Source organism: Podarcis cretensis (genome assembly GCF_951804945.1).
Source record: "Podarcis cretensis genome assembly, chromosome: 11".
Classification (NCBI taxonomy): domain Eukaryota; kingdom Metazoa; phylum Chordata; class Lepidosauria; order Squamata; family Lacertidae; genus Podarcis; species Podarcis cretensis.
This window is the reverse complement of record NC_137180.1, coordinates 43,401,693-43,417,101: the sequence shown is the minus strand read 5'-3', so window position 1 is coordinate 43,417,101 and position 15,409 is coordinate 43,401,693. Positions and strand designations below refer to the sequence as shown.

Below are 15,409 nucleotides of genomic sequence, written 5' to 3'. Positions count from 1 at the left end.
TCAGCAAAGAGCAATTGTGGAGAACATTACTTATCCAAAATACATGTATTTTCTCAGTTTCAGCTATTGAGAATCCTCCTTCCCGCACACTTTGCCTACCAGCAGAAGGAATGCCAGCTTCCTTAAGGCACTGAAAAGCACGGTCTACTTCTGCTACTGAGATCCAATTCTATTATCCCTTTGTATTTTTATAGGTGTTTCTATTTCATCCAGGAAGAAAAGTAAACAGAAAAATGAAATGAACTTTTTGTTTATGAACTGCATGCATACCAGGGGTTGCAATTTAAACGTCAGTGCTTTGATTAAGCATGCAGCCATTGTTGGAACTGCATTCATTTGCATTCATAAACTTTCTGGGCTTATGTGGTAACCACGGACTTAAAGCAGTGTATCAGCCCACTGTAGGTGAGTCTCAGGTACAGTAAACAATGTAATCTTGGCTGAATCTCCGCTTTAAGACCGTAACCTGAGTTTTTTTATATTCTTTATTTAAACAGCTGTATATTGTTCAATAAATTGAAAAGAATATCTATTTATTTTTGCCAAAAGCCTTTCTAGTTGTGGGCTAAACCTTCAGTTACCGCAAAGGATTATGTTTTATATAACCACTTAGTGATTGAGACAGCCTAGGACTTCACAGTTGCCACTTTGTCACTTCCAGATGACCTGTTTATTGAGCATTCATCCTGATTTGTTTCCAGAGAGATTAGACAATGTTGGCTGTATAATGAACATTCATTCTTATCTGTTTGCAGGGAGGATAGATGACATTGCATCAAAGCCAGTGCTTTCCCACACTTTCCAGAGCATTGCCCCGTCTCTTTCTGTATAGCAAAAAGTTTGGTCACTTGGCAGAGAGGGTGGTGCACAACCTTCTAATCAGCTGTAATTGTGCAGCCTGAATGCATGCACTGAAAACAGAAGATTGTCAGAGGTAAAATCAGTAATAATACATTGGGCTAAAGACATTGGATACAATATACAATTGGAAGAATGGGAGAGGTTATGAAATCAAGGTATTAAATTTACTATATGCAGCACATTTAAAGAAAATATTATGAAAATGATGTATAGACGGTATTTAACACCAGTTAATTGGCTAAAATATATAGAACAAAAAATGAATGTTGGAAATGTAAGGAAAAGGAGGGTACTTTTTACCACATGTGGTGGGCATGTAAAGAGGTAAAAGTTTTCTGGGAAATGATATACAATGAGTTAAAGAAAATGTTTAAAAACACTTTTGTTTAAAAGAAACCAGAAGCTTTCCTACTGGGTATAGTGGGTAAAGAGATACCAACACAAGATAAAAAATTGTTCTTATATGCTACAACTGCGGCAAGAATTCTGTTAGCCCCAAAATGGAAACAACAGGAATTACCAACAAAAGAAGGCTGGAAGATGAAACTCATGGACTTTGCAGAACTGGCGAAACTGACAGGAAGAATCTGGAACCAGCGAGATCGAGCATTCTGAAAAGACTGGAATAAATTTATATTATATTTGAAAGACAACTGTAAGCAATTAACATCACTAGCAGGGTTATCTGAAGATTTGTAAAAGGAAACTATTACCTATTCAGGTTGAGTAATGTAATATTTTAAGAAATGTCATAACAAGAACAGGAAAGGAAGGGAAATGCAAAAAAGAATAATGATGTAAAATTAAATTTTGTAAACCATTAGGCGGGAGGGAGGGAAGTCATTAGGCTCAGTAGAGCCAAAAAGATATAATAAGAGGATATGATGTTACGTAATGTGATTATATGTAAAACTAATAAAAATGATTGTTAAAAAAAAACGTAAGATTGTCAGCACATAGAAAAGGACAATATATATATTTATGTGAAAATTAAGTAAGCATCCTTCCTTTTATAAAATTTAGTCGGAGAGGGTGACGGACTTATGCGCTTGAATGAATCCAAGTTAGACATGCACATTAATTTACCTGGGCCTATTCTGATTATGACTAAACTTGGGTACTCCCTCCTTTTAAGAACAGCTGTTGTGGTTATTCTGCATTTTAAGTCCAGAATAAGCCGAGATAAAAGAGTTCCTGAGGAATAATCATATGCTTTTTAATCTTCTGGTTTTTAAAATAGTTTTTTAAAAGAATTAAAATATTTTGGTGCATTTGGTATTGTATGCTTTTAAAAAAATTAAGCTGCTTTGAGACAAAAATTTTTTTTATTAAGCAACCAATACATATTTAATCATCATCGTAAGTGGTTTGAAACCTGGAGGGGGAGGAAGTCCAAGGGGCAGCAACTGCCTTCTCTGAATGGCACCCCTCAGTCTTGAATGCAAAAGTTCATTTGATGAAAATAAAAAAGACTTCTCCCACTCACTTCTATTTTCTGCTCAGTGGACTCACTTTCATCTCTGGCACCACTAACCTGAAATGTCACTGATAATTGAGAGGAGGCAACCAGCTGTTTTGGTCCTGTGACCTCTCATTCATCTTCCTCAACTTGACTTGCTAATGTGCTCAAAAATATTAGCCTGCAGTTTCTATAGGGCTCCTAATAGGTGTATTTATTTTAAATGTGTAAATAATTTATTTTTCGTATGCCAGTGAAGGAGCAAATTTTAATTTCCCACAAATGTACAGCACATTTATTTATGTTAGAAACTGAGGGCATTTCCAAAAAGTCACTATTTTGGGATGGCATCCAATCATATATTCAAGATCATGAAATTCAAGCTGATGTGGAGCACTTGCACAACAAAGCCACTCCTCGCCCACCCGCCCCCAATCAAACTTTTTGCAACAAGGAAAGTGGTGGGGAAATGTAGTGGAAAGTCTAGGATAATATTTGCTTGATGCAACACCATCCAACCTATGCACAAACTTTGTGCAATTAAATGAGGTGAATGCTCAATATACAGGTCATCTGGAAGCAGCAAGAGCTTCTTCCAGAATGTGCAAATGGAACAATTCATACTAAGGGACAATCCAGTCAACATCCAGGATTTTGAAGTCCCATTGATTTCAATTTAGAGAGATCTAATGAAGGGGTTAACAGTTTAATCCTATACAGGCTCATTAAGTTCCATAGGACTTACAATGCTACCTCAGGTTACATATGCTTCAGGTTACAGACTCCGCTAACCCAGAAATAGTACCTCAGGTTAAGAACTTTGCTTCAGAATGAGAACAGAAATCGGTTGGTGGCCCCATTAGCTAAAGTGGTACCTCAGGTTAAGAACAGTTTCAAGTTAAGAACGGACCTCGGGAACAAATTAAGTTCTTAACCAGAGTTACCACTGTATTACCATGAAAGCATGTGAGGAACCTGCAGCCTCATTTCATGCAAGTGGTAAAGTGGAGAGACGGTCACAAAGAAAACGATAACAGAAGGTGACAGAAAAACAGAGAGAAAAGAGGGTGCCCTGTCATTTTGGGCTCCAGCCCTGCACACTCCTGGCTTTATCCCCACCCACCACTAACCTGTGAAAAGGTTCCTCATCCCTAATGACTGTCTAATGCTCCTTTTGAAATCAGTGGGACTTGGCTTGACTTTGGCTAGCTTATATACCTGTTTTGGAACTGTGGTTCCTATGAACTGTATGCAAAGTTGTTCAAAGGATGTGAGGTGAGCTAGAAATCTGACACTAAACATTTCCCATTGTGAATAGGAGAAAAGAGGTCTCTTTGGGGACAATAGCATAATGGCTGGACTAGGATCTGGGAGAGCAGGGTTGAAACCCCAACATACCCTTAAAGCTCCCTGGGTGACCTTGGGCCAGTTGCTGTCCCTCAACTTAACCTACCTCACAGGGTTGTTGGGAGGATAAGATGGGGAGAACCATGTACTCCACCTTGAGCTCTTGGGCAGGGTGGGAGAAGTGTGATATAACTGTAATAATAAAGAAATAAGCAATAAACTAAAATGGGCACAGTTGGCCTTGGACCATCAGGGCTTTCGACAGCTACCATTGTAAGTTTCTAGATATGGTAATTCAGCTGGCGTGGGTACAAGTAGCCAAAGTAATAGCAGTTTGAGCAGACTTGAGAAAGAAAAAGGCGGGTCAAAGACCGCCAAAGAGATTTTAATTTAGTGAGCTCCTGATTAAAGGTTTAAAAAAAGAAACATTTTCTAACTTCATGACAACTAAGCCACCAGGTTAATGCTGATTATTTCGTTAAATGGATCCAGCTGTGTGAATAAACTTGAGGGAAATTACAGTTTCTGATTTCCCCCCAAGATTTTGTTTAAGAGAGTGTGAAGTAAATATTGCAAATAAGTAGGCATTAGCTGACAAGAGTTTGAACAGGTGTCTGCTGCGAGGAGGGACAGCTGATGGCTGTTTTTGGTACACCTACTACAGCATTGCAGAAAACTGCTACACTTCTTGACCTCCCTACCTTCAGCTACCTGCTAAAAACGTACTGAAAATGTAAACAGCGGCACATGACCAAGTTTATATTGATGTGTGGAACAAATGAAGGGAGATCTTGCTTTTAACGTTATGAAGTCACCTCAAAATGGTTTGAGCCTTTTCTTCGAGGTTGGCCGAACGTGTCCTGCTTCTTCATTTTAAAAAAAGACTTCTGAGAAAATAGTGAAATAAAAGTCGGTGAGATGCCAGTGACTTGTGATCAGCTTAAGGAAAAGAGCCAAATCCAACAAAGGGTAACAGAACATTATGAAGAATGCTGCACTCAGGCCTCCTACAAAGCATTAAAGGCAATACCTAATACAAGCTAATGGTCATGTTTGTGTTTGTATATTCCCACTTTGGCTATTTCTCCATAGATTAGATTTGGAAGCAAACACAAGCCGTATAGTCTTAACTGCAAAAGCAGGACCAATATGACACCATGGGAAAGAGTGCGAGCGACGAAACCAGCCCCAACTTATGTAAGCAAAGTGGACTGAGTTGGAGCCATTTCATACTCGGGAACAGCTATATGAGTGTTGCAGCAGTGTTTTCAGTAATAAAAATAACCATGTAAAGCGGAGATGAGGAGTTAATTTATTTAAGACCTTTAAGATTCGGTTGCACAGACAAAACATCTTCACCAACATGTGGGAGAGGATATAAGGCAGTTGGTTTATGGTGGTCATGTGGAAATGAGCAACATTACAAATCAGCATAGAATCGTAGAGTTGTACAACATAATCCAAGTCTGGGTTTATTAACACTATTTAAAGAAGATCGGCTCAATTTACTTTATAAGAAACTCATCTCTTTCCTCCTGGTGGCGGCACAACTTCTTATAGAAAGGACTTGGGCACCTGCATATCACACAATATGTGACAGAATGTGTGGACTATTGCCTTATCTGAAAAACTGACAAAAAATGTCCTGAACAACAAATCCGATGCGGACGACTTTACTGACATATGGTACCTGTTTATAAATATTTGAATGAACACTTGGAAGACTGGCACCCACCGACTTGTGCACACAGTTTTATGGCAAAATCTGACACCCTAATCTTCTGTTCCAGGGGAGGAGCTGGGGAACTTAATGTTCTGTTTATATTTTGTTGAAAATAAAAATCTTTTATTGAAAGAGAAACGAAAAACAACCTACCCTTCCCATGATTCTTTGTGGGAAGCCATGACTGTTTAAAGGGGTATGATACTGCTATACCTGTTTAGAGCAGATGAGGTAAATTAGGTGCATTAATCTCAATAGGTCTACTCTGAATAAAACTTAGTTGAATACCACTCAAAAATATTTATCATTCCTGATTCAAATCAAGCTGAGGAAGTATAGAGGCAGTGGGTCACCAGATGAGCACCAGCACTTGCACAGAAGTAAAAACAATGAAATCAAAAGCCATAATGGACACAAAAGCATCACTGGAATTCTAGGCGGGAATGCAGCTTATACAGATATCAGTGTACAAAGCCTGGTTTTGTAAACTTTGGGGTATTATAAAACTTATATTCAAACATCTTAGCTCCACACAAAAAGAAAAAGGTATGCCTGTATTCAGTATTTTTCAATGGTAAGTTTGAAAGATTGTGGGTAGCAAAATTTTAGACAGATGCCACTTACGGTAAACCAAGAACATTTGTTCCAATAACAACAGTAATAGTAATAAGTATATAGTCTGGATCCACAGAACTTATCATGACTGTTTAGAAGTCTCAATGGACTGTATTAGTAACCAAGACTGAGAAAGATCCCTCCTCTGTTTTCTCCATTGAAACCTTCAAATTTTGCTAGTCACCGGAGAACTTTTTGTATAGCGATCCTTCATAGATTTCCCTGAGGACACCCAACCCTCTACCGGCATACCTCAAAGCAATAGCAGCACTGCAGTCTCACGCTTTCTAAATCAGAATTTGGCTTCTTCAAACACTACCCTCCAATTTAGACAGGCTGCTAGGTCTACCCATTTTGAAGAAAATGGAGGAGGGGGTCATGTACTTCAGTGCTTCTGGTTGTGGTGTTAACTTAGAAGGAAATTGTGCATCCAAAACATTCTCCCAAGCATTACAGCATATACATATACAGAAAATGACTTGGAGTGCATTATAAGCAGCATCTAGCAGAGCTAGGCATCAAGCAGCCTTGCAAATAAGTCTATTGATGTGGCTAGTTCACAAGGGGGGAAAATATCTCTGCTTATGCCTATATATACACACCAAAGCAAGCCATTTGTGGCACAGTAGGTGTCTGAGGGAAAGGGAGGGGGCAAGAGGAAGGAACCTAGCTCTCTTCCAGTTTCTACAACCTCTGCAGCATGGTTGCTTACCTTGAAGCTACAACCACCCCACCCTGCCAAACACACACTCTTCTACAAGCAAGTCCCATAGAGCTCAGTGGGGCTCATTTCTGAGTAGACTAAACACGCACAGGATGTTTTTCATTTTTCATTCTACAGTTCCCTAGGATTCCCTAGGGTTCACTAGAGCCTGCCAATATCTCCATCTTGTGCATGGATGCTATTATTTTGACTATATAAGTAAGGGCACTCACACGTAAACATTGAAAATAGAGGAAGATCTTTTTACATTAAATCAGCTATATTCTCTCTTGCTTCAAAATGTATTTTAGGCAAAGACAATGAAAATCGTTAAGTCTTCCTAAGTAGCTTTGGGACACTGAAAAGGAAACAACGTAGCTCCTGTTAAACCACCGATTCCCAACTAGTAGATGGTCAGGCGGCAGCGGGGAGAGAATTCTCATCAAAATGCCATCACAGAATTGTAAAGTTGGAAGGGACCCTGAGGGTCATCTAGTCCAACCCCCTACAATGCAGGAATCTCAGCTAAAGCATCCATGACAGATGGCCTTCCAATAAAAGAGTTCACCACCTTCCAAGGGAGTGCGTTCCAAGCTCTCATCAAACAGTCCCCTCTCGTCAGGTCCTACCCTCTGGAGCCAATGGATTCAAGTTACAAGAAAGGAGATTCCAGGTAAGCTTTCGAAGAACTTTCTGACAGCAATACAGTGGAATGGGCTCCCTTGGAAGGTGGTGGGCTCTCTTTAACTGGAAGTTTTTATGCTGAATTTGGATGGCCCATCTGTCATCAAACAAGGATTAGTGAATATGCTACAGAAGTCCACAGGGCATGGCTTCCAATTATGGAGAAGAAGAAGAGTTTGGATTTGATACCCCGCTTTATCACTACCCAAAGGAGTCTCAAAGCAGCTAACAACCTCCTTTCCCTTCCTCCCCCACAACAAGCACTCTGTGAGGTGAGTGAGGCTGAGAAATTTCACAGAAGTGTGACTAGCCCAAGGTCACCCAGCAGCTGCATGTGGAGGAGCGAAGACACAAACCCGGTTCACCAGATTACGAGTCCACCGCTCTTAACCACTACACCACACTGGCTCTCTAGAGTGCAATCATGGGCCAGGAATCCAAAACAGAAAACATGATTAGTAACAAGAAGTTTGGCATCAGCTTACTTAAAGAGAGGTGTGTGTGTGTGTGTGTGTGTGTGTGTGTGTGTAGAGAGAGAGAGAGAGTGCTCTGTGTTTGTCCATTTTAAACAGATGTCTGGACTTCCAGCTAAATATTAGCAACTCTGGTTGACATCAGTCAGCTGTCAGCAGTAGACTCCACCTGAAATGCCTTGGTGCAAGCAGCACTACACAGGAAGATGAGCAGTTCTTTGGCAGGAAGTCACTGGAAAGAGAGGCAAGTGTAGTCGGCTGATTGCATCCTTCTTTCATCACCTGGGAACCCATCTAAACTTGTGACCCCCAGTGGCTGTCCTGACCAGAAATGCATTGCCTTGGGGGAAGGCCAGCGTCCTAATGTTACAATGCTCATTGATGGCTGTCGTGAAGGACACCCCTTCCTCAAGTTCACTGCCACGGAGGTCCAGGGAACTGTGGCTGCTGCATGTCTGCAAGCCCTGGAAAGCACCGTACATGTGGATTGTTTCGTTCTCTCCCCGAGGGCGCTTTGGGCTTCTCTTGTCATCAGTGGACTGCAAGGCTGCATTGCACCTGTCTGATATTTCCCGCAAAATTTCGTTCACTTCCATCTCCTCCTCCTCTTGCTCAGCGATGGTCACCTGCTTGAGGCTCCTCTTGTTGGGACCATTGGCAAGGGAGAGGTCTACGCTATCTTTGCACTGTGGGATCATCAGCTTCTGCCAAGAAACAAAGATATCAAGCACTCTAAGTCATTCAATGCATGAGTGTATGCCAACCTGGAATGGGGGGGGGGGAATCAACAAGCCCAATGTTTTTTAAACCAACAGCACCCCCTACAGAATAAACTGCTAAAAACCTTCATACTCCTGAAGGATATAGGATTGTGGATCTGACATAGTTACCCACTGGGATTTACAGCACCATGACCAGGGTTCAGCTCCTGAACCTTATTTGGTACCCTATGGGGAGATGAATGTGTCCTTGGGCAAGTGGAGAGGCAGAGGTTCCACTCTCCCCATGCAACATCAGCAGGGCTTCCAGATCAGCAGGGACAACTGCCAGAAAAGATGCCAAATTGAGAAAGGCATTCCAGTACTTACATCCAGCACAGAGGCAAGCTGCTTCGCTTGGCTGGCCAGTTCCTTCAGTTGGATATTTCTTTCCTTCAGGGAAGCAATTTCTTCCTGCTTTTGAGACAATGTCACTTGGAGCTGTTGGGAGATAAATAGGAGATGAAGTTCTGAAAGTCACTGAAGTACGAAGAGTGATCTATTGAATCAGCCTTCTCCCAATCTGGTGCCCTCCAGAAGTTGGATTACAACTCCCACCATCCCTGATCATTGGCCATGCTGGCTGGGGCTAATGGGGATTGCAGTCCAAAACATCTGGAGGGCACCAGGTTAGGGAATGCTGCTGGGGAATGTTTGTGTACTGGCAAGCAGGTGTCAAAAGGTTTCTTGATCAGGCCTCTGGTTGGCCACTGTTAAAGGCTAGTGGGCTGTATTCAGATCTGAACTGCCTTAGAGGAAAGTTTAAATGTACGGTATATTTTTTTGTCGATATGCTCCTCTCACTCTTATACAGCACTCCACTCATTTAACTTTGCAAGTACATTTCAAAAGCCACAACTGTAAAATGTTTAGGTGATAATTTCCAACAATCTTAGCAAGTCCTGCAAAATGCAATTTTACAGAGGGAAAAACCCAGCCAAAGTGAAGAGAAAAATCATTTTCCTACTAGCCTCCTTGAATGCATAATTTACACCTAACCGGGTTCAATAGAATTTGAATCTGTGATGTGAAGTCCACTTCACCGGGAACAGCTGTGATTAAAGCACCCATGCTTCCATTTGGTGTAATGGATGGTGGATTTGTTTACATTTTATTGAAAGCTAAAGGAAACCCTGGATCCTTCTTCTGTGAACAAATTCCACAACTCCGTGTGTTTTACTCAAAAGGACGCTCCATGGAGTAGAATGAAATTTACTAGCATAAGTAAGTTTGCAACCCTGCAGTAGGGCCAATCCAAAATAGTTTAAGAATTGCAAATGGACATCTCAGTCTGCAAGTCATTTTCTAAGCTATTCATATTCAGGTTTTTCTTTAGACACAAGTGTCACTGAAACCAATGCAACTTGCTTTCATTTAAGTATGTTTCATCTCAGTGTGCTGTTCCAACTTAAATCCATGTCATTGTCCTAAGTGGTTTCCTGCTAAGAAACCAGTAAGGCTGGCTTCAGAGTAACTTTCTCCCCCCATATTCATTTTATTTTTATACCTGGTTGTTTTCCACAAGTGCATCCCCTAGAGCTTTGTGGTTCTGATTTGCTAAGTCTTTCCAGTACTGCTCAGTGGAAGAGATGTTTTCTGCATTCATCTGAGAAGCAGAATCGTCCTCTGCAGGCTGATGAAAGCAAGGGCTGAAGGATCTTCCATCATCCACAGGGAAAGAGAAATCAGCGCAGTCCAGCAGAGGTGGCATCAGAGAGGATGGATCTAGAGAGACCAATAAGAAACAAGTGATACAGCTGATTGACTCTTTATTTGACATGTACAGGTCAAACACAAGGTGCTAATGGCACAATGAATGGCGACTTTGAAGTTTAGACAAACAGCAAACAAAACATGAAGTAGTTTAAGATCTGCTTTGCTTTTTGAAAGACTAATTAGGACCCTTGCATGGAAGAGTGGTGATCTGGGCTGAGGGCTGTAATTATTTCCCTTAAACTGTCCTTCCCTCCCACAGTAAATAGAAGCTTTGGTGGGGTTTGACTGGGAACAAGCTGCAGTTCCAAATCAGCTTCCATACACCCTGCAGCTGCTTTTAACTTTGATACAAATTGTGGCAGATTCTAATTATGGATATCCAACATCTCATCTAGTTGAACCTTTTGAAACAAGAGCAGCCTTTTTCATTGGCGGCTGAAGGTTGCCTGCCTGTGCTTTAAAGCAAATCTCATTAGTCAGTCACCTTAATTATCACCTGCATTTTAATTTTTATTGTCTTTTATGTTTTAGCATCACATACCACCCTTATATTTTATAAGATGGTATAGAAATGCTTTTCTAAATAAATATCTAAAAATGCTGTCTAACAGAAATTTGATGCGTATTTACTCAGAAATACATCCCATTGTGTTCAGCTGAGTTTCCTTCAAGGTGGAGATATATAGGTTTACAGCCTAAGGGTTTCAAAGCTTTAAACACAAACCCACATTGAGGGTCAAACTAGCTGTGGCATTGAGAGATCTATGACTGGATCTCCAGCTGATTTGTTTTCAATTTCCAATAGGTGATAAGTTATGTGAGATCTGACTGGAAACATGGTACTGAGAAAGTGAAGTTTAGTCTCTTCCCTCTCTCACCATTTTCCTAATTAATTTTTCTCCAGTGTCCTAAATTTGCTATTTCATCAGAGGGCAAAACATATCCAATCACAGATCTCTCATCATGCCTAGTTTAACTATTAGCCTAATCAATGAGCAAAAGTATTTTGTGAACTAAATAGGATTATAGTCCTTAGCTGATTTAAAGATATTTATCAATCAAGGATTCCCAGATTAATTGGGTAAAAGTGTTTTAAAAAGACAAAAAAACACACCAATAAATACACTGTTTACTTCTGAATAGACACGTGCAGGATGCAGAAACCCAAAAATTTTAACCGGTTTTTAACCCAGGTGTCCCCACACTAAGCGTTCGTCCTAAGACTGCCCTTTCCTCTTTGACAGGCGCAGTTTTAAACTGGACTCATAGTATACTTGCCGGATATGAAGTTATCCACGGCATCGCGAAACTCCTGGAAATCAAACTCTGGCTCGGGTTGCGAGCACGGGCTCTGAAATATACAAAAGGAACGAGGCAGTTAGGGGGGGGGGAACCCTTCTCGATTCTCAGTTCTTGCTCGCTGCTCATTCTTCGGCAAGTTTCAGTGTAGGCACTTAATAAAACGCACCTGAAAATCCACTGGCCATGCTGAACAGTGAAGCCGGCAAGCTTGCACTGCCATGGCATAAGGAGAAAGCAAGAGGCGCTATCTACGCAGCGGCGCCTAGGGAGGAGATCCAAGCGCAGCAATCCCTGCTGAAATGTTCAGGGTAAGAAACAAGCTGGAAAACCCAATCGCACGCTTCGCCACCGGGGCTTCCCTTTACGTCTCTTAGAGCACTCTCATTGGCTAGCCTCACCAGCAAATCAGATTCATTTGAGCGGGGCATTCCGCGAGTCCCGGGCAAAAATTAACCCTGAACTGTATACTTTTTCAGGTGGGACGTACTAGCCACGCCCCTTGCGTGGGTTCAAAGAGGAGAAGATTCCTAGCAGTATAAGAACCCATCAACCGCTTAAACCGACAGTCAATTTGGGTTTGCAAAAGGTCCTCACGCAGATTTAACCGGTTTCTGGGCTGCGATCGTAAATAGTTTAACTTTTTACCTTTATCCTCTGCATACTGCATTTTGTTTTATAGCTATGGCTGGTGCAAAAAAAGATTCATTCATTAAAAGAGATGGGCTAGCTTCTGCTCTTTTTGTGGGCTGCATCCAAAGTGCTTTGAAACATTACATAGTCTGGTGGCGATTTTCTTTTGGGGGGGGGGGTGTGTGCTCAGATTTCTTCCCAGATAAAACTGCCCAACCGCGCAATCATGCTCGCGTTTATTCATTAGGAAAGAGCTGTGTTCCAGGGACGTTACTTCCTAGCCTATCACAAAAAAAATAATAAATGATTCGGAGCGGGAGTGACTTCGTCCGCGTCCAAAGGTAGCAGCATCATTGCAAAGAAAGGCCGCGCTTATGCGTCGGACTGGTCCTGTGCTGCAACCATCATTTATTGCAAAGCACTGGAAAACAAGGGAAGCAGCTGCACTGCAGATCCACACGATGCACTTAAAGCACATTCAACGCACATTGGTCCCCCATCCCAAAGAATCCTGGGAACTGTAGTTTGACAGGGAACTGTAGCTCTGTGAAGGATTCTTTGAGGCAAGTCATGTTCTTTGAACGCGCTTCAACTATACCCCGGACCCACTATAAACAGCGCCATTTCCGTTAACTGAGGTTAACTGAGGTTTCCCGCTTCTCTCTCTCTCCTTTTAAAAAAAGACCCTGATTCTAGTGTGCTTTCATCCATGAACCATACAGGAAGAGAGGTACTTGCGCCCAAATGAACCCCTCTAGGCGCAATCTAGGGAGGATCGCCTTTGGTCGTGTGAACCATGAAAGTTTGGTGCCCTACTGTTGTGAAGGGGCACCCTTAGGGTGGCACACGCTGCCTGGGGCGGGTCAGGGGGTAGTGCTACACAGGCTGGCCTGCTGCCACAATGTGGGATAGAGGACGTTATCAGAGATGATGCCACTGCCAGACCGGTTGGCTTCTTCGTGTGGAATTGGGTCTGGGAGCATTTTCTCCTTGCAAAGTGTCTTGAGCCAGCGCTGCTAGTTCTTTCCCCCATCATAGCCCCGACCCGGATCAACCTCGACTTTAAAAGGGGAGGTGGCATCACGTCTGCTTCGGGCCCAGGTCTGGGAAGCGTGTCAATAAAAACCAAAGAGGATGAGGGGGCGACGGTTGTCAGCTACCTGCTGGGTTGTTGCAGCGCCTCTAGAAACTTCCTGCTGAAAGGCGCCCGTGCAGTCGGCTAAGTCTTGCCAATCGATGGTCGACAACGCTAAAAAAGGGGGGGAGGCAGGTCAGTGTTTATTTAAAAGGGCAAGAGCCTGGGAAGTTTTAAAAAATGCAAGAAAATCATGTTAGATTTGTCAGTATAGAAACGCAAATCCTGTGTGTGTGTGTGTGTGTGTGTGGACTATTTCATTCCAGATTAACCAGTGCTCTGGTTGTGTCGATTCCTGGGACTAGATGACCTTTGACGGTCCCTTCCAGTTCTACGATTCTATGAAATACAAATTGCTAAAGGAGTAACCTTAGTAGTGGTCTCTTCTCAAGCAAGGCACCTGCGGTAAAGGTAAAATCTAAAGTGCAGGAGGTCATTAGGGCGGCTCCACCTAGCCACGCCCCCAAGAGAGTTCAAAAAAGCAGACAGCTCTGTCTCTGTACGCACGCACGTACAGCAGCTGTACAAAGCATACTGTTTAATCTATTAGGATCATAGTCGCCGCAAGCCTACAGGTAGTCTCCACTGAACCCTGGATGCTTACTTCCGATCGCATACGTGGTAGTCAACTAACTTTTACTCCGAGAAGAACTGTTGGGATTAATGGGTCATGTCCATTCATTTCAGTGAGTCTACTCTGAGGAAAACCAGGTGAAATACCACCCACTGAGCTCCAACCAAAGATACACAGTCAGCTGAAACACAAATCTTTAGTTTTTAATCCAAAATGCAAACAACCTTGCACAGAAGTTGCCATTTAAATGACTAGCATTAAGCAGATACGCCATCAAAGAAAAGGAAAGAAGTAGGCAACCTCTGCCTGATTATTTTCCTCTTGACTTCTTGACTCTCTCTTGACTTCCTCTGCTAATCTGATACAATTATGAAATGCTTATTATCATTTATTATTATCATTCATGTGTCAGAACAAGGTCCCCCCCCCCACATTAATTATTATGATGCCCCAGCATTTTCCCTGCTGGAGGGGAGGCAATTTCCGAGCAGTGTTCTCTTGCGTTTCCCCTGCATTACATCACGAACTGCGATACGAAAGAAGGTAGTTAAGCGTACTTTAAAAAAAAAACCCGCACTCACCTAGATCTACAGAATCCGGAGGTGGGTCGTTATAAATGGCTATTGGGTTGCATCTGAGGTTGATATTCCGTGGCACCTGCCGACAAACAACCACAAACAGCATTAAGGTTTCGAGGTTTCTCTCCTGGGCACATTTACTTTAGAGAAAGTGAAGCGCCACTGGGGACTTACTTCCGAGTAAACATGCAGAGGGCTAGGTCGGAATAACCCTTTGAATCCTTACTACTGGGTAAAAGTACCGGTACTTAGGAGTGTGTTGTAAGGGCAACCTTATGTGGACAGGGCATCTAAAACAAAACCCTTTGCAGTAGAAACACCTCCATCTAACTTCAGATGGCAGCTGGTGGCTGTTCTGCAGGCAGAGGGCTCTGCACGTGCTCAGAGACACTCCTTTCCCGGCTATTAGTCCCCATCTTGTAGTGGTGGTTGCATATTGGAATAGCCTTTTTTCCTGGCCGGGGTGCGGGCAGGGGAAATGCGCTTGCTCTAACCGCTGGGCGACGCTGTCTCCCTCCGCAGATCGGCTGCTGCGGGCAGGGAGACAGGTTTCCCCGGCGTTTATTTCTGCCAAGAGCAGATGGCAAGAGGCTGGCCGGTCGGGCTTCGCAGCCTCGCCTTCTCCTTCCAAGAACGCACCTTTCTCTCTGCTTTACTGGCCGGCTTTTTGCCCAGCCGCTCGGCCAGATCCTGCACCCTGTTGGGGCACAGGCTGCCGCAGGCCTGCCTGCCGCCGCGGCTTTGCATGGCACTTGCTCGGCCGGCTGGCTGGGCTCGATCTGAGCCGCCCTTCGAGGGGAGCCTGGCCGCCTCTCTGGGGAGGAGAGAGCCGAGGGGAGGCGGGCCGGCGG

At 43.0% G+C, this 15,409-nt stretch overlaps 1 protein-coding gene across 2 annotated transcripts; it reads right to left on the bottom strand.

The window, feature by feature from the left end:
- Positions 1 to 8,133: 8,133 nt before the first annotated feature.
- Positions 8,134 to 15,409, bottom strand: MCIDAS (multiciliate differentiation and DNA synthesis associated cell cycle protein). Of its 2 annotated transcripts, XM_079995049.1 has the most exons (7): positions 15,198 to 15,409; positions 14,562 to 14,637; positions 13,432 to 13,520; positions 11,618 to 11,690; positions 10,131 to 10,348; positions 8,954 to 9,064; positions 8,134 to 8,569 (listed from the first exon to the last, which is right to left on the bottom strand). In XM_079995049.1, exons 1-7 carry the CDS (start codon positions 15,303 to 15,305, stop codon positions 8,144 to 8,146), a joined length of 1,101 nt encoding a protein of 366 aa, XP_079851175.1. In that variant the 5' UTR covers positions 15,306 to 15,409; the 3' UTR covers positions 8,134 to 8,143. The 2 variants fall into 2 exon arrangements, with proteins under 2 accessions (XP_079851175.1, XP_079851176.1); XM_079995050.1 differs by lacking the exons at positions 13,432 to 13,520; positions 14,562 to 14,637; positions 15,198 to 15,409 and adding an exon at positions 11,808 to 12,060.